The sequence below is a fragment of the Seriola aureovittata genome, chromosome 10 (genome assembly GCF_021018895.1).
Source record: "Seriola aureovittata isolate HTS-2021-v1 ecotype China chromosome 10, ASM2101889v1, whole genome shotgun sequence".
Classification (NCBI taxonomy): Eukaryota; Metazoa; Chordata; class Actinopteri; order Carangiformes; family Carangidae; genus Seriola; species Seriola aureovittata.
The window spans coordinates 14587904-14610813 of NC_079373.1; the positions used below are offsets into that span (position 1 = coordinate 14587904).

Genomic DNA, 22910 nt, shown 5'->3' on the forward strand with positions numbered 1-22910 from the left:
CACACACACGCACACACACACACGCACACACACACAAATACACACACATAAATATGAAAAAACCTTCACAACAAACAGACAACCTTGCCCACTCAGAAACAGATGGTAAAAGTGGCTACAGTCGATTCTCAAAGTCAACACTTCTGTTCTCCGGTTACTATGGTAGTAGTAGCCGTTGCGTCATTGCTGGGTTGCCATGGGCAGTTTTATAGCGGCAATATCTGTCCCCCCCCCCACCCCACCACCACCACCACCACCCCCCCTCACTGTCTATCTATATGCGAGTTACCCTTGGGGCTTTCAGAGTTATAGCTTTATAACGGAGAATTTAACTCTCACTTTAACTCCAGGCTCCACACGTCCATAAATACACCAATTCACACTCACAGTGTTGTGTGCATACACAAACAAGCATGATTGAAAGCCTGGGTGCGGACATGACTCAGTTAGATGACACACATGTACAAAGATTGTGTATATATAGAGAGGCAGAAAGTTTTCATTGGCTGAAAGAGCACAATCTTAGAGCAGTAGGAGCAAAAAACCTATAGAGAAAAATGTAAAAATAAAGGTGCTGTGATTGGTAGTTGATTCTGTCTTACCCGGAGGAGCCAGTGGTGTCAGCCTCTGGATGTTCAGGGGCGGGGCAGCAAAACTGATGCAGCACAGTCTCACTCCTGTAGAAGGGCACAGACAAGGGAGGAGGAGAGGTAAGCAAAAGGGGGAGGAAGGAGGAGAGGCAGACAGAATTGGAAGGACAGCATGTCATTCGGTTATTGTTGGCTGTTGCTAGTTGTTTGCCTTGTTTTCATATTCCTCCTTATGCTCATTCTTAGCCCAACATCCCAAAAGATCCTGAAGAGGCTCTCCTCAGACTCTTTTGGATTATTTCCATGAGTTCTTTTTACAATTTGGCACTGATCCCGGCGTAAATACCCTATGTAGGTCAATTCAAAGCTGAGAAAGCTTAGAATGAGTGCGGGTATTTACATGTTTGTGTGTCCGGATGTGCTTGTTTATGCCTGCCTTCCTTCAATTCATGAGACCAGTGGTGATTTAGCAGAATTCCCCAAACTCAATCTGGGCAGATGGTTACTCCATCTCTGTTTACTGCTCTTTCTCCTCTTAAGTTCGTCTCTTTCATTTCTCTCTCATACATTTTACATTTACATTCATATTTTAGGCGTTTTGCTGGTGCTCTTATGTGGAGTGATCTAGAGTGAAGAGAATGAAAAAATAACATGACGCGTTGACCTTCTGGATGCTGGACACTCTCCACTACTGGAGACATAGACTTTAAGCATGATCCTCAGTGTCAATGTCTCACAGCTAAATATATTGAAGGCATGGGTGTGAGCGTCGGTCACATCGGGTCCACAATGAGCTGAAAGCAGTCGGTTGACAGTGAATTTCTTGGCTACACTACAGTAAGTCTTCTGACCTGGGAACAGCATATTGCTCGTGACACAGACCCACAGTGACAGGCATTCAGAGTCAGTGCAAGACTCAGAGTGACAGTCCGAGCTATAAAAAGCTACTTTTCACAGCAACTTTCGCAGACTTAAAGGCACACAGATTTTTTTGTTGTTGTTGTTCAAATATCTCCAATCAACACTCTTCGCATTATCTATGAACAATACTGTTCCATCTGTTGTAACGCCTACCCCACTGCTGACTGAACACACACAAACACACTGCACATACATGAATAATTGGGTCTCAGTTTAGCAGCACCTGTGCTGTGGTTTACAGGCTCATCGTTGGAATTTTGAGACTACAGGTGGGGACCAAAGCACAGCACCTGCTGCCTCTATTGACTTGAATTGTCAATATATTTGGAATCTTTTCGCAGTAATTCTCTCAGTAGACAATCAATTGCCTTCTGTTAACAACTCATTCAAAAATCTTCAGAAAAATTTAATTTCAATATCCCTTATTTAGCATTTTTCTCCCCTCTGCATCGCACACACCAGAAAACCCAGACAAAAAAAAAAGTTAAGTGGACAACTTGTCATTCATCAAACGTGCTTGTCAATGTATGTTACATTTTTAGACTGCGTAGATAGACTGTATAATAAATAATGAGACAATAATGAGTTACGCGTTTTCCCCTCCAGGTAAACTGCAGGTTAATAAAATCATACACATAATAACTCTCACATATGAGATGACTCTTTTTCTATTTCTTCATTTCAGCTATTTGCCATCTCAAAAAAAAAAATCATTTATTATTTAGAAATCCAATTAAGAGTTGAGGCCTTTCTCTTTAATCTCATCTCCCCGTCAAGGTGGAATTCACCACATGAAAACTAATATTCAAGATCCATAAATCTGTGCTGTACAAATGTGCAGTAGTTCACCGCCTGTGTGTTGTGTCGGCGGTCACAAAGCCAAACCAAGTGTTACCTTATACACACCTGGTAAACACAGGTAAACAGGAAAATGAAATCAAGATTGAACATACGCACAAACAACACTGTTGACCTTTGTCAGGTGTTAGAGCCACAATGAAAAACTATATCTTTTTATTAAAGGCTGTAACAACCAATCAAACAGGGAACCAAATCTGTGAAAGAGTAACCATATCAATAATTAACTAAATTGAATAAGCGTATTTCTCAAAATATATGACTATTGCTTTACAATAAGGCACAACACTATGAAAATAGATAAAAAATCTAAAGCTTTGAACTTTGAAATGTGAAATAATTGATTTTTTTAATAAGAGAAGGGTAATTACAGCCCTGCTCAGTTTGTTTTGGTCATGCAGTGAGGAAGGTGCCAGGCTGCTTGGGTCCCTGAGCACACACACACACACACACACACACACAGACACACACACACACACACACACACACACACACACACACAGAGTCAGCCGGTCCATCCATCTGTCTGTACAAGACACACACATAACGGCCATCCGCCTCCAACAACGCTAACAAAGAGAACAGGTGAATATTTTAACAGTACATGCCTCCTGCTGTAGGCCCATGTTCTCTCTCCCTCTCTCTCTTTCTCTGTCTCTCTCACTCTCTCTCACTCTCTGTGTGCCCCCGTCTCCCTCACCCCACCCCTCTCCTCTTTCTTGTTTTGTAAGTGTACTTTAAACGCAATGCTTTTCAGCATCCAGCATCCAGTAGAGAGTGTAAGGAAAGCAGGGAGAAGGAGGAGGGTTGACATGCGACAAGATCAACTCCGTTTGGACTCAAAAATGTTGCCAGTGCATTGTGTTCACCTCCCACTGCGCCACAGGACACCACAGCCTGTCCCTCTGCTTTTTTTTCCATCTCTCTCTCCTCTCTGTTTTGCTCTCTCACTCTACCTGTCTTTCTCTGTGTATTGACATCACCCCCCATCCCCCTCCTATTCTCTCCTGACCACTCTCTCTGTTTTTATTCCCAACTCTCTCACTCTGGCTCCTTCCCTTTCACTGGTCCACTCCAATGTCAGCCTCCAGCTCCTTCCTCTAGACACCTCCAAGGGATCCATCAAAGACAACAACTGAGCTTGCATCTCTCTCTTTCTATCTCTCTGCCTTTTTCTCTCTCCTGAGAATGGCTGATTACTGTTCGCTCCATGGGCTAAGTGGGGCAGATAGGAGCCTCAGCTGGAAGAGAGAGACAGAGAATGAGAATGAGCCCCCCCCCCCCCCCCCCCCCCCATTAGGCACATCCACGTGCATTGGCAATGCTAACGACAACGGAAGGCACACAAACACACTCACAGCCAACTCTAAGCAGAACACAAGCCCACGTCATTTTTTTATTGGGAACAGAAAACTAGGCTCTATATACGATTGAGTATGATAAACACTTAGATAAATGCATACTGTAAGGTGTAAGATGTGTGAAAGAAGGAATGTATGCGAACACATTCATATGTATATGCACAAACAAACACGAACATATACAGTTTGTAACACTGAGAAACACGCTGACACACACAAGTCACTGACAACAGGAATAGCAGAGGGCAGATCGGCTGCAGACAGGATGCAGCGGGCAATGACAGGAAGATGAATCCTCTAAAAATGCAAGTGAAAGCCTCACTTCCCCTTCAACTGTATGGCCTGCCAGAAGCGAAACTAGAAATTAGGTGTTAAGCTACGGGTTTTATCCAGATGGACTTAAAATCAATGAGGAGGTAGGGATGTAAGGTTTCATTCAAGGACACACAGTAGCAACCACAGGGGCAGAAAGGCCATTTAATAAACCATGCAGCCCTACTCTGCTGTCTGATCAACTGGTGGATGCCTCTGCTGTTTTCTGCCCCCAGCTTTTTCACAGCAATTCATTTATTGTAATTTCTTCCTCACCAATAAAACTAATTAAAATTAAGAACCACTGGTGTTACAGTGATTCCCGTCAAAGAATAACAAATAGTTGCCGCAGGGTAGGTTCTTGAGAGGACACAACCACAACTCAGGTTCCAGGCAAAACTACCAAGGAGAGCAACAGGCATTGCGTGCACAAACACTCACGCGCACACACACACACATATGAAAGCACACACAACTCCAGAAGAGGAAGTGCAAGGTGTGGCAGGTGAATCACACACTGTCGGATTTAATATCAACAACTGCTTCTTTTTTTTAATATACATGTTTCCCCTTCTGCACTCTGCTCCTCTCAACTCCTCTGTTCTGTGTTGCTCCCCTCACTGGGGGTGGATTCCCAGAGAGACCAATCAGGACTCCTACTGGGATACAACTTATGAACAGAACACACACACACACACACACACACACACACACACACACACACACACAGAAAGAGAGAGAGAAAAAGAAAAAGAGAGAAATATGGTTTTCTCTCATTATGTGATGTGATGATGTAGTAAGAGGCTCTGGTGCCAAGCAGGGGGTGGTTTGTGTGTGTGTGTGTGTGCACGTGTGTGTCTCATCTACCACAGCAACATCAGAGGCCCAGAGGTCCCGTGAGAGTTCCCAGATCCCGTGCAATAGGCTAAATAATAGAGAAACCAGCAGCACCGCGGACAGCGACTCGCGGTGTCTCATCATCGCACGTGAAGCTGCTCCTGTCTCGAGCTGACATTGACCGCTTAGCTGTGTGTATTTCCAGCACACACACACACACACACACACATACACACACACACACACACACACACACACACACACACACCACACACACACACACACACACACACACACATACACACACACACACACACACACTCATACATACACACACACACACACATACACACACCACACACACACCACACACACACACACACACACACGATTATAGGCCTACAGCTGTTTGTTATGTAATGATCCAGTGATCGTGATTCAGTTTCTCATTTAAATAATCCACCTCTTCCTCTTCTGGCACAGTCCTTAGCCAACACACACAGCTGAAAATTGGAAATTTGCAGGCGCCTTCTTCATTAATTAAACGCCTCTCTATCTGCAGGACACGCGCGCGCGCACGCTCTTAATTATAGCTACAGTTTTAGACGGATGCCACACAGAAAATTCAACAAACCATAGGAGGTTTAAGGAATGTATGAAAACCATAGAAACCTTCTCAGTAGCGTCCCATAGGCTACATTGTATTGGACTATTTAGAACACACACACACACACACACACACACACACACACACACACACACACACACACACACACACACACACACACAAAACCATAAAAGCTCTACTCACTCGGATTTCCTAGCCAGGGCCAGGGATCGACAAAGGGTTGTCGGGGTCATCTGAACCAAAGAGCGGCAGCTGTGGCAACTTCCAGCGTTTTCCGGGTCACTTTCAACCGGTGAAACCGTGGACGGATCAGCCGGGACCAGCTGCATGTCCCCCGGGTCCATAGGTTGGGGAGGCGATGGTTGGACCTCCGGAGTCGCCTCGACCTGTGCTGGTGCAACCGCATGTTCTGGCAGAGACCCCGCACCAGTCTTGAGCTGAGGGTCCTGAGGATGGTGGTGATGGTGAAGACAGCTGGGGTCGGGGTGATGATGGTGATGATGGTGGTGATAGTAAGGGTTCTGCTGTTGTACCCTGACGTCCCGCAAGTGCCTGTTTTCGCCGATGAGCTCGTCCACCCGCCGGTCCAGCTCCTCTATCCGGGCGCGCTGGGTCTGGATGAGACTCTGCTGGTTCTGCACGATGGTGGTGAGCTCCCGCAGGTACAGAATCGCCTGCACCGGGTTTTCTAGCAGGCTGGAGCTCATCATACCCGAATGAAGAGGAGGGAAGAGAAGGAGAAGGAAAAAAAAGAAGCTGGAGTGACGGATGGAGGAAAGAGGGGATGCAATTTGTCTGTGAGCAGGTGAGGTGTCCTTCCGCTCTCCTCTTCTTGATTCTGCTTGGCTGTGGATGAGGCTGCACCGACCGAGGTAGACTTGGCTTCTCCGTCTCTCTCTCTCTCTCTCTCTCTCTCTCTCTCTCTCTCTCTCTCTCTCTCTCTCTCTCCGTCTCTCTGTCTCTCTCTCCCTCACCCCCACTGCGTTGAGTGGTGCTGATGAGAGGAGCCAGATCCAGATGTGTCAGGAGGGAGGAGGGGTATTGGAGCTGGAGGACAGATGCGTCATTACGCACAGGCACAAGAGAACTCCGGGGTAAGCACGCACCCTATAGGCTGTAGAAAGAGATTCAGTATCCGAGACTCTCCTGTGCTTAGTTTACTGCACATAAATAATGAAGATAGATTTTAGAAAATCAGAAAATTGTTTTCTTTTTTTAATATTATTATTTACTTATTATTATTATTCTTGTGGCATATTGTTTTGGTGTTATCGTTATACCTCTAACGTTGGCTAATAGCCTACTTCTGATCATTCGTCGTTCACGTGTGTTCAAATCAGAAAGCAAAAATTTCCGAAGTCACATGAATGCAACATCACAATTCTGGCGTAGTCACGTGTCACGTGGATGCGGAAGTCGGAACCGTTGTTTTGCTAAACAAGTAGCTGGATCTGTAGCATCAACAGCCCGGCTTGTTTCTTTTTATATTTTTCTTGAAACTGTTAACAAGTAAACAGTACTCATGGTCAGGTAAGTCTGTTATCTTAAAGCCAGCAGGTGTCTCGGTATAACCTGTCATGGAGCGGGTATGCTTCGGTTTAAAGCGATTCTTACTTCAGCGTGAACAGGCTTTCATTTTAGAGCTAGTTTTATTACAGTAACGTTATACAGATTATTACTTTGTAAAGTATTTGCTAGTAAACAGTTTGAGTACATGTTTGTTATCAGTGAGCTTTTAATATCAGCAAACACAGCAATAGGGATGAACTTGGGCCAAAATGCATATTGAAAAGGGATAAATATCCACATATCAACAGAGTTGTGACTGCGTGGTCATGTGAGAGTCAGATGAAGTCGAGAAGTGTGTGTGAACGCAGCAGGGTTTTAGCCATGGGTGAGTTACTAAGTTGGCCTAATAGACAGGGGCCCAGGGGGCCCTACCTCCAAACCAACCTCAAAGAGACAACAAACGACAACAGAAAGAAAACAAATACAAGGATACGCAAAGCGACCACAGAGAGATGTAAAGTGACCACAAAGAGACAACAAACATCTACAAAGAAACATAGATTGACTACAAAGAGACATATCACCAGCACAAAGAGACACAAACTGACTTTTGTTTCAGTCAGAGGGTCTTTCTTCCTATGTATTAGCGTGTCTTACATAACTGCCCAGGAGCCTGTTGTGCCTTAATCTATACATATCCCTAACAACAGTGTTGAATCAAACAACAAGCATTACAGTGTTGACTGAAATTTGTAAATTGCCACAGTCTGTCAGGTTTCTGTCATTACAGACCAGTCAGAGTTTGCTTTATTAATTAAATTAGAATTGACATACATACTTACCCCTAGCAACAAGATCAAACTCCCATGCTCAGAAACAAGCTTTGACTATGTAACACACCGTCTGGTGCATGATGGTGATGTTTTTCTCTGTGTTGATGTTTGGCAGGATGACCCAGAAGCACATCCTGGAGGGCCAGGTGTACTCAGTGCCTCTCATCCAACCAGACCTTAGGAGAGAGGAGGCTGTCCATCAGATAGCAGATGCATTACTCTACTTGGAGAACATCTCTAATGATATTTTCAGACGGTAAACCCAGAATCACAAACACAAAGGCACACGCAGCTTTTGCTACTCCTGTACTACTATAACTACTCTTTTTCATATTTGATATGTATGATATCATGTTTTATGTATGTATGATGCATAACTAATGCTAAAATTATGAGCAGAATAATTCATTGTTTGCACAAAAGAAAAACACAAATTGTGATATTGTGATATTTTAGAAATATCTATTTACTGGTTACATATCACAGTTTAGAAGATGAGCTTGCATTTCTTGCCAGTTTAGATTGTAAATTGAATCATTTTAGGCTCTGGGAATTTCTAGTTGTTGCAATATACAGTATGACTGTTTCACTGAATAAATAATTCGTCAAAAAGAATAAAAACTTAATAATAAAGATACAACTACTGTAACAATTGTTTTCCATCCATCCATTTTCTATAATACTTATCCAGTTCATGGTCTCAGGGGGTCGGACAATTTCCAAGGTTGCATTACCAGTTCATTTGTGAATTATCTTTTTATACCAAATAGTCAGTTTGTTTTAAGTTTATTACATATCAGAAATGCAAAATTATTAGCAATTAACAGAGCTGATGGTTAGAACCATAAAACAGCAATCAAAAGGGTTTTAATGATCTACAAATTGCCCATCCATAAATGTACTGGTATCTTATATTACAGCATTTGTTCTGGACAGAAAAAAATCTTTGTTACGTTTAATGGCCTGCATGTGGAGTCCATATTCTCAGCCACACTTTATGCCATAACAGCTGTTGTAGGACACACAGTCTTGTCTGTGTCTCCTGGAAACAGTGACATTCATGATCAGAATTGATTATCCAAAATAACCTTTTTGAAACATGATGTGTTAGTAATTAGATGATTGATTGTGCCACTAACACAGCTGTGGAGTATTTGTAAATCGTCTTTATTAAATGGAAGAAGTATTAGTGCTATTACTTTATTAGTTCATTCTTTGGATTAAGCACCCCGCAGAGTGTATATAAAGATGTAAAAGTGGAATGGGGTGTCTCAAGTCACACACTCCTCTATATTGGATTGTGCAATAAGGTCTGAGACATATTTTCCTCTGTGTGTGGATGTGTGTATGTCCATATTGTGGTGTGTTTGTGTGTGCTGCTTCCAGGGTGTCTGAGAGTGTAGAGAAGAACCGCCACCAGCTGCAGAGCGTCACTGACCGGATCAGACTAGCTCAGGCCCGTGTCGACAAGATCAAAGGCAGTAAGAAGGCCACCAAGGTAACATGGCACCTTCACTTTGTAACGCAGCGTTGAATGTTTTATCTTTGATACACAATATAGACAAAGTACAGCAACAAGATTGTTTAAAAAAAATAGAGCTGTATTTGTCAGTTATGTCAGCCTTTGTCTGTGTGTACAGGTTTTCTCCAGTGCCAAGTACCCAGCACCAGATCGACTTCAGGACTACTCGTCAATTTTTACTGGTGCCACAGACCCCTCCTCACAAACCCGCCCCCGACACCGGATACAGAACAAACTTCGACCATTTGATGAGAAGGCCTTGCAGGTGAGATAAATACATTAAAATGCTGATTATGCATGGGTTTGGATTTGCAATGCTTCCAATGATGCATCTGAAGGAAGCACAGTTTCAAAAAATGTTCTAATATCTTGAAGCCCACAAACCATAGTGCTATAACTCATGTAAAAGTGTATGCTAGCCTGTTGGCATTCAGGCCTCTTTATACAGTTGACACTGCTAAAACTGTGGGTACAAAACAGGGATAAATAGAAGCATGATTAATTTCCATTTAAATTGCTTTTATCTTAAGGCTGAGAACTCAAACATAGCTCTCTCTGTGGTCGGATGAGGACAGTAGGGCTTAGAGCTAAAGTTCCAACTCCTCATATTCATGTAGACTGCTGAATCAAACTCCCATGACCCCCCCTGTATTAATGCAGGAGTGAAGTGCTGCTTCACTGTCCGCCTTGCTTCTCCAGAATCCAGGGTCTTCTTTCCAGTACCCTGGCGTATGATTCCCTTGAGAGGCTGAGCAGTGTGATAACTTGGTAATTGGAATATACTTTCCAGTTCTTTTTTTAAAGCTGGAAACCTCAACCCCCATCTGCAACTCTATAGGCACAGTCCCTGACTTCCATTTTCACTGTGACATCCGCAGTGACGTTGGCGTCGTACATCATTAGCTCAGCCTGAAGACAAAGCATTCAGTCTTGTGTCCAAACCCTAACCTATGATCCTGATCTCTGAGTTGTGACCGAAAGAATGAAATTACCTCCTGCCAGGATGCCTGGGCTCGCCCTTAGGGGCAGGATGAAGGAGGGAGGGAGCCAGGTGAGGGGATGGGAGCATCTGAGGTTTCCAGGATGCTTCACTGTGGGTGTATTACATATCCCATCTGACCTGGAATCACCTCAGGAGGCTTCAGGAAGAGTGGATGATGAGGCAGGGAAGGACATCTGTGCTACATTACTTAGCCTAACATGGCCCAGACCTGGATGAGTGGTGGAAAACACATGGAATGCTCTTTCTTTTTAATCTTTTTCTACCAAATTTAACTTTTAGGCAGCACAGAATTAATTGATGTGCATTGAGACTACGGTCAAACAGTGTGTGAGGATGCTTTTGTTCTTGTTTGCAGTGCTCATTTTGCCCTGCTTCAAGAGCCAGGTGGATGGATTTATGTCACATGTCATGATAACTAGCATCATGCCAGCCTCTTCTGATCTGATAACTTCAATATTAAAAAACATTGCTGTGTGAATGTGAATAAAAACCTGCCTACCTCAAAATAGAACACGTAAAGTCTCTCCAAAAACTAAAAAGCTAAAACTTTTAGAAAGTAATTAATTATTTGACCTTGTCTGGATACAAGTATGGTTCACATATTTGTATTGCTATCTGCACTGTGCTGTGTATATTTTTTGTTATTATTTTTTAATTCTGTTAGGTGAGCAGCTGTTTCCTCATGATTAGCAGCACGCATGTTTATAGACCATTTATCACTCAACCAGCTCTGATAAGCTTTCATCCATGTCAGTCTTGATTATTCACACCCCTGAATAATAACTGGCATCCACCTAATCAAATGTTACATTACACCAGGGAATTTGCATTGAAATTTTCTTGCTTTTGTTTATTAAAATTTTTTTTACATTCATCAGGGCACAGCAGGGTGTTCTACAGGTTTCAAAGACATTGCAAAGCAGAGCACGTCAGCTCAGTTTTGTATTTGCATGTCAGTTTTTGCTCCAAATTTGATGCTCGATCAGAAGGTAAAAAAGAAGCGAAAACAACATAGACATGTAGAAAAGTGCAGTGTTTTTTGAAACCTGCATTGAAACCCAGAAAAGACATGTCCTTTCCCTTCACAGTCAGGCCTTGAGATGCAGGATTGGCTACACATCAGATGAATTAGTCACATACTGTACATGCAGTATAAAGGATGACAGATGTTCTGTGTGCATGTCTGTATGTATGTCACTTGACAGTGAAAATAAACTGTAAATGTGTGATAGTGTTTTTTACCAAAGTGTGTGTGTGTGTGTGTGTGTGTGTGTGTGTACATGCTCCATTCAGAACAAGCTCCTGAATTATTTATAGTGAACACCACAGTTTTTCCTTCACCATCTTAGGAAACTTTACAAAATCCAGCATGTTTTCTGCTGCGTGTGCTTGGTCTTGCAAGTGTGTTGTCTGTGTGTGTGTGTGTGTGTGTGTGTGTGTGTGTGTGTGTGTGTGTGTGTGTGTGTGTGTGTGTGTGTGTGTGTGTGTGTGTGTGTGTGTGTGTTTGTGTGTGTGTGTATTTCTCAGAAAGGGAGATTGAAATAAAAACAATGCTGGCAATTTTCTGTGGTTAAGAAATGCATTATTCAACATTGCCCAGAAGCAATGTCCCTGACCAAATAAGTTTGTGCACACGTGCATGTGTCGGTGGCATTTGTGATTTGCGTTATTCAAGATTTAGCTGACATTTTACATATTTCCCTGTCACTCTGTGTCTCTCTGCTTTCCTTTCAGGAGAAGTTAATGTATTTCCCAGTGTGCGTTGGCAATAAGAAGAAGTCTGAGGATGAGACAGAGGAGGGGCTGGGAAGTCTGCCACGCAACATCTCATCCGTCAGCTCCCTGCTGCTCTTTAATACCACCGAGAATCTGTGAGTCCACAACAACAAATACTAACACTGACGTGATTATGTTTAAATCTTTTCTTCATATCTTTGGATTTGTGTGTTTTTTAAAGATACAAAAAGTATGTGTTCCTTGATCCTCTGGCGGGAGCAGTGACTAAAACACACACAACACTAGAGACAGAAAAAGAAGAGAAACCATTTGATGCTCCATTGTCCATCACTAAGAGAGAACAACTAGAGCGACAGGTACCTCCAACAGCACTTTCCAAGCAAAACACATGGTTAATTTTGACTTTTTAACTATATGTATATAATGTACATATATATATATATATATATATGATTAATCTTTTTATCATTAATGCTCTTTTCTGTCAGACAGCAGAGAGTTATTTCTATGTGCCAGACCTGGGCGAGGTGCCCGAGATAGATGTGCCGTCCTACTTGCCTGACCTTCCAGGCATAGCAGACGACCTGTCCTATAGTGCAGACCTTGGGCCTGGCTTTGCCCCATCAGGACCCACACACAACATCCCTGAGCTGCCTTCCTTCTCTGAAGAGAGCAATGCACCAGGTACACATACACGCCTTCAAAAGGCAGCTCAAGCCTTTAGTTTTGTTTATTTTTATCTTTACCTTATCTCCTATTATGTATCACTTTTATACTTTGTCTTTATTTTATGCCTCGCCTTTGTCTTTGATTGTGAAGCACTTTGTGACATCTGATTTAAAAAGGTGTTATATAAATAAACTTAACTTTACACATGCTGTTTTCTCTATGCTATTGTATTTATGGTTGACAATCGATTGTAAGCTAATATAGACTTGTCATCTTTGTCTCAGGATCGCAACTCCAGCCTAATGCTGCACCTCCTCCACCACCTCCCCCACCCCCTCCTCCTCCTCCTGAGCCTGCACTTGCTTCTGCTGCTCCTGCAGGAGCTCCCCCTCCTCCACCTCCTCCACCCCCTCCTCCCGCTGACATCCCCACAGAAGTCTCTCGAGCCCAAAGTTCAGGTTTGTCACATGCACCCAATTCAGAAATCTTGTACCCTATTCACTCTCTTAAATTAGATTGACCTAATTGACATTACTGGGCGTAAACCCAAATTACACTGCCTCCCTGTCCGTCTCCTCTTGACTGCAGGTCCTGTGTCTGGTGCTCCCAGCGAGGTGGTCCAGCCGTCAGACAGCCGTGCCAGTCTGCTGGAGTCTATCCGCAACGCCGGAGGCATCGGCAAAGCCAAGTTACGCAACGTCAAAGAGCGCAAGATGGAGAAGAAGAAACAGAAGGAGCAAGAGCAAGGTGTCAGATTGTCTGAGTGTGGAAGTGGGCCTGCTCATGTTTTATTAACTGCTACACGACGCAGCCTTAACAATGATGAAAAAGTCATGCAATCAAAGCAGAGCGTGACCATTCCCTAGTTAGCATTCCCCCTTGAGTTTATAGTATGTAACACTGCAAGTCAGGATGTGAGCATTTGTGTACCCATCTCATATGGTTATCATCACAGTCCACAGCTTTATGACCTTCATTATATGAACGCCAGCCTCATTAAAAGGCTTACTTGGTTACAGTCGTATTTTAAATTGTTTGACTTAATGTTAGGCAGCATAGCTTTGCCTTCATTTCTGGTTGGCTACCCAGGTCATGACCTAACATATCCTCTTTGAAGAGAGCTGCTTATATTGACTAACTAGATAAAAAAAAAAAAAAAAAAAAAAAGCCCAGTTACAATTATGTGCTCCACTTTGTAGAACAGCACTGGGGAATAAGTGAAACTGTTTTACTGCTCCAAGTACTAATTTAAAAAAAGATGGATTGCATGATTATTTAGTTAACTGCCTGTATTTTTCTCACAGCAGTGGGAGCGGCATCTAGTGGTGGAGACTTTATGTCTGATCTCTTCAATAAACTTGCCATGCGGAGGAAAGGTGAGGATCCCTCTTATGTTAAGTCAGATTAAGAATAATAATTCTAGTGACTGCTTTGTATACAGTAAATAATGTGTCCTGTGCTCTCTGTAGGCATTTCTGGTAAGGGTCCAGCAGGTGGGGAGACAAATGACATTCCCGCTGGTACCGGAGGCGCATTTGCCAGGATGTCGGATGTCATCCCACCACTTCCTGCCCCACAATCGACAACAGATGATGACGACTGGGAAGCATAACACAATGCACAATGGACACTCAAAGCACTGATGTAAAATGGGCAGTAATTTTCCTAATAACCCCAGTGATAATAAGTGCAATGATTTGTCTAAGTAATTGAACAAAAGCTTACTGAAGCTCAAATGATAAGTTTATTAATGTCATATTCATTGTAAAACATATTTTCATGAAGTTAAACAAGCAGATATGATCTGAACATTCACAGAGATTACAGAAGCATTTCACTAACATATTTCCATTAAATAAAAGGCATTTTTGCATTACATAACACTCAACATTCGCTGCTTTAAATATTTAAAACCTCTTCAAGGCTAAATCAGTCATATGGATGCATACACAAGTTCTGTGGCTTATCTTAGTAGCAGCTGCTTCAGTAATTAATTTCAACATAGTGAATTGAAGAATTGTTGAGGAGGCTTTCTCTTCTGCAACATGCTCCAGACTGATCAACCTGATAAACTGATAATGTCACTTTAGCCATGGTCTGCATTTTGCATTCAAATACTTGGATTCATTATTCTCCATTTCGTATGTATGTTACCAGTACAAAACAGAACAAGATGCAGACAATAGCTAAAAGGTCAAATGTAATATTAAGCAAGTATGAAGTACTGCAAAAAGAAAAACTGCCTCTCTTGTTGACTACTGAACTTCAGCCGGTGGCACTCATAGGTCTTATCGGTGTAAAATGTTCAACAATGAAAACATTAAAAAAGCTGCAGCAATCTTGTGATTTGGGACTTATTACAGAGGCCATGTAATAATCTTTTTCATTTAAGACTACTTTCAATCTCTTGAATTGCTAAAATCACAGTGTGACTGCTGTTGCATTGGATTTCCCTGAAGTTCCTCTTCACCCAGCTCTTCCAGATCCAGTCTTTAAGTTGTACAGTTGATAAAATGTGGAGATGTCAGTTGAGCCCTTTAGGAGCAAAACTACACCTGCTTCTGCTTTTTTTCCTGGAAGAACTAAAACATATACTGTATGTAAGAACATATGGACAGGGTATGGATAAGTCAAAAGTTATAGTGATATGATATGTTGACACAATGGTTTGAATTTGATCCTTACCTTCCGCATCGCAGCAAAAGCAGGCCCAAAGGTTGTGCATGTGCTGGTGCGACTTTTGATCCATGTGGGGAGTTTAGAGAGCGTGGCGGGTCTGGAGTAACGTTTGTCACACAGCACAATGGAGGAATAGTCACCACGGTGACGGATAGCTCTTCCTTTGGGCAGAAGAAGTCATATCCTCATGAATAACAGTCTTAGTAAGTAAGGACTAAACAAGATTTTATTTTTTTTATAAATTTCCATCATACCTATCGTCATGACAATTGCAACCTTACCTATGGACTGATTGACGGCCTTCATGCAGAGATTTTCTATCAGTGCTTGGCCAGGGCTTCTCCCTCCACTGTGAGGCTGAAAAGAAAAAAAAAAACAACAAAAAACTGTGATGACACTGACGATGAACTTCATCCCAGTCCTCCTGGGACCTTGTTCTTGTTTTGCCAGATTTGTGGATACAGTGAAGACTGAGAGGACTGATAGTAAAGAGTCTCACCAGGTGTTTGTCCAGATAGGACATCTTTTCCTGCAGCTCTGGGGATTTGATGTTGGGATACGGCATTCCCACCATCACCACACACCTGTTATGACATGCACAAATACACATTAAATATACTTTCTACAGTATACATCTGCTGCTTGTCCATGGGCTGACGAATTATCCGCACCTGCCCAGATCATCAGAGAAATTGATGCCCTCGCTCATCTTCCCTCCAACCACAGAGAACAGTAACGCCCCTGTGAGTCCACCGCTGTCCAGCGCGCACCTCTGACAAAATGAGAAGAGATGAATAATGTCTGTCAGTGGTAAACGCAATCACTCCCAGTGACCACTTTATCAATGTGAAGCTATGAGGCCTGATGTTTCAGCCGTGACAGTTTTACCTGGATACAACGGGTGAAGTCGTTCAGCACCTGCTCTACCTGGTTGGCCTTCTTTGGCTCCTGGAAGATCTGAGAAAGTGTTTGTGAGAGCTTTGAGACTGATGATAAAGTTCTCTTTTCACTCTAACGGGTTGTTTCCTTAACACTATCCTAAGACATGATCAAACAAAGGCTTTTCTGGGTAAATAGGTGACAAGGACCATACTGGTGGTTTTTGATTTTTTTGATAAAGAAATCATGTAGCTCAATAACCTTCTTTTTGTTGGCGAGACGAGTCAGAGCACCACTGGCCTCCCAGTGAGAAATGATCCGCCTCGAGTACTCATAAGAGGGGAAGAAACACACGACGCCTCCTGGCACCACGTTACAAATGTTGGAGAGGATGCGCCCTGTCTCGTCCATCTGTCAAGAAGCCGGCACAAATTTGTAACAATGCAGTCAAGGACATTAGAGCACGGAGTTAGTAAGGAAGCATGTGTACGTGTGCTACTGTCACCATGCGTGGAGAGTCTCTGTTTTGGAAAGTAAAATCCAGCTCCTGGCCAGACGGCCCGCTGCACAAGACAAGGGGGAGAATGTTCTCGGGAGGAATTACATGACCTGATGACCAAAAAAGGACAATTAAGTCAATTTATTGACTATGTAACCACCCAAATGCCTCTCACTGCCTGCAGAGGACCTCTTATGTTACGTATGCTCTTTTAATGCGAAATGTTGTAGATGTTCTTTTATACTTAGATACTCGTTTTCTTGTTGGGAGCATGTGAATGCAAGAAATATTTCTGTGTAAATGGACAATAAAGTGTTATCTTAAATATAACAAACATTTAAATAACAAACATAAATACTGTAATTTTGTATGATCAAATAAAAACATTCAGCCTAAACACTATTCCATAGACAATACCGTTCTGTCAGCACATACTAAAACATAAACACATAAAAAATTAAAAAATTGCTAAACAAAATGTATGCATCTGACCCAAGATATTCTTATCTGAAAGTATTCATGCTAAAAACTGGTTATTATTGGAGTTTTTGTAAAGAGTGCCATCATTTATCAAACCTTCTCACAAACAGAAATACTGATAAACACATCACTACGAAAGAGTGCATTATGAAAGGAATGAAAAGAGAAACTCTGCGGTGTTATAAAATGGGCCACTCACCACAGGAAAACTCAGTGATACGCTCCTCTCCCACTCCGGCAGAAAACAGTAGTTCTTGTTTGAAGTCTGAAACCTACATATAACATCTTTTAGAATTATAAAACATGCACAGTGCAGGCTTGGTTTATTTTTAGTGAATTTAAAGTAACTCACAGGCTGCATAGTTCCCCCTGCGATGATGACTGCTCTGCACTCCTTCAGCACCTGGGCAAAGTGGACTGCTGGATTCAACAACAGGAACTTGACACTGCCTTCTGACAAAGTACCTGGACATAAAAATTAAGAAATTAGACTCAAGGTGTTTCATTTTCTTAATATCCTTTACTTGTTTTGTGTGTTTAAAAAAAAAAAAATAATAAAAAGTACCTTGTCTGTGAACCACCACTCTGCCATCAGTGTTGCTGTTGGTGAGAGCCATAAAGAAACCCTCCACCTGCATCATGGGAGATGCAGACAGCACTTTGTCTGCCTCTGCAGACCCCTGCTGGTCTGGTGAAGAAACTGCACACAGGGGAGCAGAAGAAACAGATACAGTGTAATGAACATTAAAAGAAAAATCACCACGACCAGAGTATTGCCAGATTGTTCACTGTCAATTTTGCTATTTGCCAGTGTCAGACATGGCTGGATGTGAGAAGAAGAAACACAGAATAATCTCTGCACAAGCAACTCATGTGAACAGTCATTGCAGCTAGAATAAGTAAGTTTCAGCACATCTTACAATGCAGTTTTGTGACAAATATGTTTTACTCTGCTCCTGAAATTACGCATCTTGAGCTTTTGCTTTTACTCAATATGATCTTATTTCTTTCAACAAATAATTTCATGTTGCTACTATGATGGCACATCTCTTCAATGAAGACGTCTGTGTCCAAAATATGCTTTTAAAATATGCGGGTGATAATACAAATGAGCGCTCACCCGGTGCAGTGTTCTGGTTGGTCTGCAGTGTTTGAAGGTAGCGGTTTAAGCCCTCTGTGCGTCGGTTCTCTTTGTTGGAGCTGCTCTGAGTGTGCACGCTCACCCCTGAACCTGCGTACTTCTCCACAAAGCCACCCAGCTGCAGAGAGAGGACGCATTTGTTTTTAAGAGTAGCTCACTCTCAGAACTACACGGAATCTATACACGATGTAAATAGATGAATACATACAGACACGTTAAACACTTACTTTTCTGCTGATCATGCTCTTCTCAAAGTATTTCTGTAACTAAAGTGAGAATGACAGTGATATTGAAAGAGTTTGTAGTTTGAATATGGTGTTTATGACTGTGATTTTCTAACAGCATTATAATTCTGTCAACTACCTTAAACAAGTTGATATTGTCGATCTGAGCCTTGAAGAGGAAGTTGTTAATCGTCAGCATCTCTGTTCCTGCAAGAAAAAGAAACAAAACTCAAATGAATGACTCATGAATTCACGTGCATTAAGGTGTGTTCATGTCTGCATATGAATCACTGACCTGTTTGTGTAATCTGACTCTGTGGATTCTGCCCCACCTTACCTGCAGAAATAACATTTACACCAATCATCAGAAATGTAATTCACTCTCCAGCAATATTCCCTCCCACCTATGTTGCAGATAATTAAAAACTAATTGCAGCCCAAACACACTCACCTCCCAGCACCCGGACTAGCCCTTCGACCACAAACAGGATCTGTTTGATGTACATCAGGTTCTTTGCTTTCAGCCTGCTCCTGATGTCGGAGACACATTAACATCAAGTGTCAGGAGGGCAACATAATAGTTCATTTGTGAATTAGTGCATTGTGTGAGTCTGTGTGCGTTCACTCACTTATAGCGGTCAGCATACTGGGTGAGCTGGGAGTGAGCACGGCAAAGCTGCAGAAGGTTCAGATTTTAGCATACCACAGATAACGCGTATAATTTTGATCTAACCTCTGTATATGGTGTGTATGAATCTGTTTACCTGTGCTCCAGTCAACTCTGCACTGTGTATACAGGAAAGTGTGTCACTAAGATTGTGAGCTTCGTCTATGATCACGATCTGTAAAAACAAAAAATATCTCAAAAAACATTTCTGCAGCCAGTAATATGCCAAACAAATACCACTTCAAATTGTTGGAACCGATGAAAGAATGGCAGAATTATCAGGTATAGTCTCTATTATAAAATCAGAAATTGTAAAAAATAACATCCAATCCTACTTGTCCCTTCAGCTGGATCCCTGTTGATCTTCTTGTAGCTTCATGAAGCACCATCTGATAGGGCAACACCACCAACTATGCAGAGATAAAAAAAAAAATAGACCATACTGGTACTGTAATCTGCTTGAAAAAAATGTAAATGGACAAATCAAAACGTAAACAAATGGCTTTTTTGTAGTTTAGCCTTTTATTTATTTTATATACCCTTCATTTAGAAAAACTGCAGAGAGTTATTAGCAACGCAGTGCAAGCACAGAAGACCAAAAGTAATGAGCCTGGATGGACAAACAAAGAGCAGTGGGTTACCTGTGCAGGGGGAATAGCCAGGCGTGTGGCGTAGTAAGGACATGCATGCATTTCCCTGCCAAGCTTCAGCAGCTGCTCTATGTCATGGGCCGTTCCCACAACTTCATCCCTCATCTGCTGCAGTGCTGAAGCTTTATTGTAGGGACACACACTCTTTGCCGGGCCTCGCTTACGTTTCACACCCTCTTCATGATGCTGCTTCTCTGGAAAAATAGAGAATAAGTAGAGATGCACAGCATTACATACATATAAATCTCTTTTAAAATAACTTGAAGTTGCCTGGAAATGTTCCTCTATAATATCAGTAGTTATGGAGCTAGTATGTGAGGGGCTCTCAGTCACCATGTTTGTTTTTCTGCATCTCCATGCAGCGGTCATTAATGCGCTGGATGCTGCCCAGGCGACGCACCTCCTCGTTGATACACAGATTCTGGAAAGTACACGGTTTTATGTTTACTAGGCAAATAGTGTCAGATATCATCGTGAACAATCATGTTTTACTGAGTGAATACAAGTAACATTTCCTTTGCAGTTCTAAGTATGCCTCTTTGTGTGTGATGGACAGAAATGTAGATGTAATAGCCATGTAATCACATTCATGTAATGATTCTTAAATAAGAAAATACAAGTAAGGAAAGATATAAATGACTTAAGTAACAGCCTACTTGTGTTCACAATTTAACTGGTAGTGTTCATGTGTGTGTGTGTGTGTGTATGTGTGTGTGTACACATACCTGCCGTGAACCCAGTGTGACCAGACTGATGTCCTTGCTAAAGGGGCTCTTTTGAACCTCATGGACAAATTGAGCGAGCTGGGAGTGAGTGCGACTGCAGTAGTAAATCTGTGAACATGCGAAATTATCCTGTTTCACTTCAAAGTAAAATTAGATAACTATTGATATTATGTTTTATATCACAAGGACATACTTTCTTATAGCTACAACGTAAAATTTCTCTGTCACACACACACACACACACACACACACACACACACCTTAGTCACATGTTCTTCGATTAGCTCATCATCTTCGTCATCTTCAGGCCCACAGAATCTGAGCATGTGAGCAAACACACCCGGTTGTCGTTGTCTGTTCAATTCAATTTTTCATTGTGCTGTAACATTTGACACGGTTGGTACTGATTAATGGCCGTCTTTACCTGCTTTTGCTCTTTGACTCATCATCACTCTCGTATTCTGCAATGATAAGCTCCTCATCCTCTTGATCTCCTTGTGTCTCTGTTTGTTCTTCTTTACTGAGCTTGAGCAACTTGAATGCTTCATCATCCTCATCGCTCTACAAAGTAAGACACAGACACAGTAATTCATATACTAAGTGGTAGAGATTTGACTTACAGTAATTGTGATTTTGGGCTAAATTTCTGATGCCTGGGCTCTTTAAAATGCCACTGTGCAAGATCACTTACCTTTCTTTTCATTGCATACTTTAGCTGAACGTTGTTTCTGATCATTTCTAACCGTTCTTCCCTCTTCTTTCTTTTCAATTCGTCCTCCTGACACACAAAAACATCCAATAATATTCAAAGCTACGCAGATAAAAAGCCAAAATTACCCGAAATCTCTGCCAAAGTCACATCTGAAGTACAAAGACATTATTACCTTCAACTTTGTCACCAAATCACGCTCAGCCTTTTTCTGAACAAAATCAGTGATCCAGTCAGGCTCTGCTGAGGAGCTGGTAACGGAGGATTGAGCAGTAGATGTGGAAAGAGATGCTTCTCCTTCCTGAAGCAGAGCAGCTGCCTCCTGCTTCTTCCTGTCCTCATAGTCTGTGAGCCAGCTCAGAGCTCCACATATCAGACTCAAAGACTTGCCCTGGGGGTGACGACGTGCATGGACACACAAAAATAAAGTCATTTATGAAATCTAACAACTTATGCGCTGATGTCATACATATGAATGGACACATACACACCGTTCCAGTTGGACTTTCAAAGATGCCAACTTTGCCCTGATCAAGTGCTTTGTACAATGCATGCATGAACTGCTCCTGGATGTTATAAGGTTGGTAGGGAAATGGAAATTGGGCCCTGCCATTCTCCATTTTTTGTGAACCTCCTGAAAGATGACACAAAGGTCAGATCAAACATTTCAGTTCAGATATGGTCATCACGACAACTCATCCAAGAGAGCTCCACAGTGTGTTTAGACTGGCAAGCGTTAGCTCCTGATAGTGATGTTATGTCTACAGGATTTCTGATTCAGTTTGCCTCATTTTACAATAATAACTCCATTTACCGCATCGAAATAAACTTCCATATGACCGTGGAGCTTTCCAGTTTGTCTACAAGTTATGTCAAGCAGCTAACATTTAATCTTAAAGGCTGTGAGGCTGTCTTGAAACGAAAACGTTTACGCCATAAACGATCTCGAATTACTAGCTAACCAGCTAATTTAACCAATCAAACCAATTCGCCTTGGTTTAAGTCTTTTATCCATTGTTGTTAATAATCTTAACAGAGATCGTTGCCATATACTTACCCGCAGATATCCCAAAAAAATGAATTTTGACTTCGTCTTATTATGATTTTCACCTCCCGGCTATTCAACAACCGCGCCAACAGACAGCAGTGGGCACGGATTATGACCAATAGGAAGCGAGATTCAATAAGGAGTGCATGTTTTATTGGAAGGCAGTGCTCGCGTGGACGGGGCTAGGCATGTAAATGCCCTATTTTTGTCCGATAACGCGGGGCAATTCGGTTATTACACACGATATAAGATAATTAAAGTAGAGATTATCAATGTGACAGCACACTGTATCACTATATTAACTGTGTAAATTGTTCAAGTGCGCTGCTCTTTTCCTATGCACCGCCTTTCCGAGAGATACCTGTGTAGAATGAGTAAGAACTCTGACGCGGGTTCATACCCCCTGGTTCCTCCTTGACTGTCTGGAAA

At 42.1% G+C, this 22910-nt stretch overlaps 3 protein-coding genes across 5 annotated transcripts in view; 1 reads left to right on the forward strand and 2 right to left on the reverse strand.

Annotated features, from left to right (window-relative positions):
• iqsec3b (IQ motif and Sec7 domain ArfGEF 3b) overlaps nt 1-6601 on the reverse strand; it is a 29290-nt gene extending 22689 nt beyond the window's left edge. For 2 of the 3 annotated variants that reach the window (XR_008828926.1, XM_056388157.1), the window contains exons 1-2: nt 5691-6600; nt 603-677 (exon numbers count right to left, since the gene is read on the reverse strand). Coding sequence is in view for 2 of the 3 variants with exons in the window: in XM_056388157.1 (XP_056244132.1) it covers nt 603-677; nt 5691-6217 (602 nt within the window). In the remaining variant the exon portion in view is untranslated. Of the gene's footprint in view, nt 1-602; nt 678-5690 lie in introns of all 3 variants that reach the window. The other variant, XM_056388158.1, reaches the window with a different exon arrangement.
• Nucleotides 6602-6898: 297 nt separating this feature from the next.
• Nucleotides 6899-15123, forward strand: wash1 (WAS protein family homolog 1). The gene is made up of 11 exons (XM_056388160.1): nt 6899-7037; nt 7965-8105; nt 9236-9347; nt 9490-9636; nt 12109-12245; nt 12332-12467; nt 12600-12795; nt 13065-13238; nt 13369-13527; nt 14085-14156; nt 14250-15123. The coding sequence occupies exons 1-11, from the start codon at nt 7030-7032 to the stop codon at nt 14390-14392; spliced, it is 1425 nt and encodes a 474-aa protein (XP_056244135.1). The 5' UTR covers nt 6899-7029; the 3' UTR covers nt 14393-15123.
• Nucleotides 14506-22763, reverse strand: ddx11 (DEAD/H (Asp-Glu-Ala-Asp/His) box helicase 11). Its single transcript, XM_056388159.1, has 28 exons — nt 22491-22763; nt 21925-22067; nt 21609-21824; nt 21416-21502; nt 21149-21285; nt 20985-21042; nt 20725-20832; nt 20333-20420; nt 19991-20193; nt 19685-19759; nt 19447-19524; nt 19312-19358; nt 19134-19213; nt 18978-19019; nt 18822-18889; nt 18686-18724; nt 18438-18576; nt 17883-18017; nt 17670-17782; nt 17517-17589; nt 16844-16947; nt 16600-16749; nt 16348-16416; nt 16131-16231; nt 15959-16043; nt 15741-15816; nt 15466-15620; nt 14506-15362 (listed from the first exon to the last, which is right to left on the reverse strand). The coding sequence occupies exons 2-28, from the start codon at nt 22051-22053 to the stop codon at nt 15330-15332; spliced, it is 2688 nt and encodes an 895-aa protein (XP_056244134.1). The 5' UTR covers nt 22054-22067; nt 22491-22763; the 3' UTR covers nt 14506-15329.
• Nucleotides 22764-22910: the final 147 nt, after the last annotated feature.

What these genes read in the sequence shown, in the direction of transcription:
- ddx11 (XM_056388159.1), bottom strand. Translation starts at nt 22,053, where the DNA reads ATGGAGAATGGCAGGGCCCAATTTCCATTTCCCTACCAACCTTATAAC. An exon ending in TTGAAAGTCCAACTGGAACG is followed by an intron (nt 21,825 to 21,924) that starts GTGTGTATGTGT and finishes CGTCACCCCCAG; the next exon opens with GGCAAGTCTTTGAGTCTGAT. An exon ending in GTCTCGCCAACAAAAAGAAG is followed by an intron (nt 16,417 to 16,599) that starts GTTATTGAGCTA and finishes ACACTTTCTCAG; the next exon opens with ATCTTCCAGGAGCCAAAGAA.
- wash1 (XM_056388160.1), top strand. An exon ending in TCTAATGATATTTTCAGACG is followed by an intron (nt 8,106 to 9,235) that starts GTAAACCCAGAA and finishes TGCTGCTTCCAG; the next exon opens with GGTGTCTGAGAGTGTAGAGA. An exon ending in CTCTCGAGCCCAAAGTTCAG is followed by an intron (nt 13,239 to 13,368) that starts GTTTGTCACATG and finishes TCTTGACTGCAG; the next exon opens with GTCCTGTGTCTGGTGCTCCC.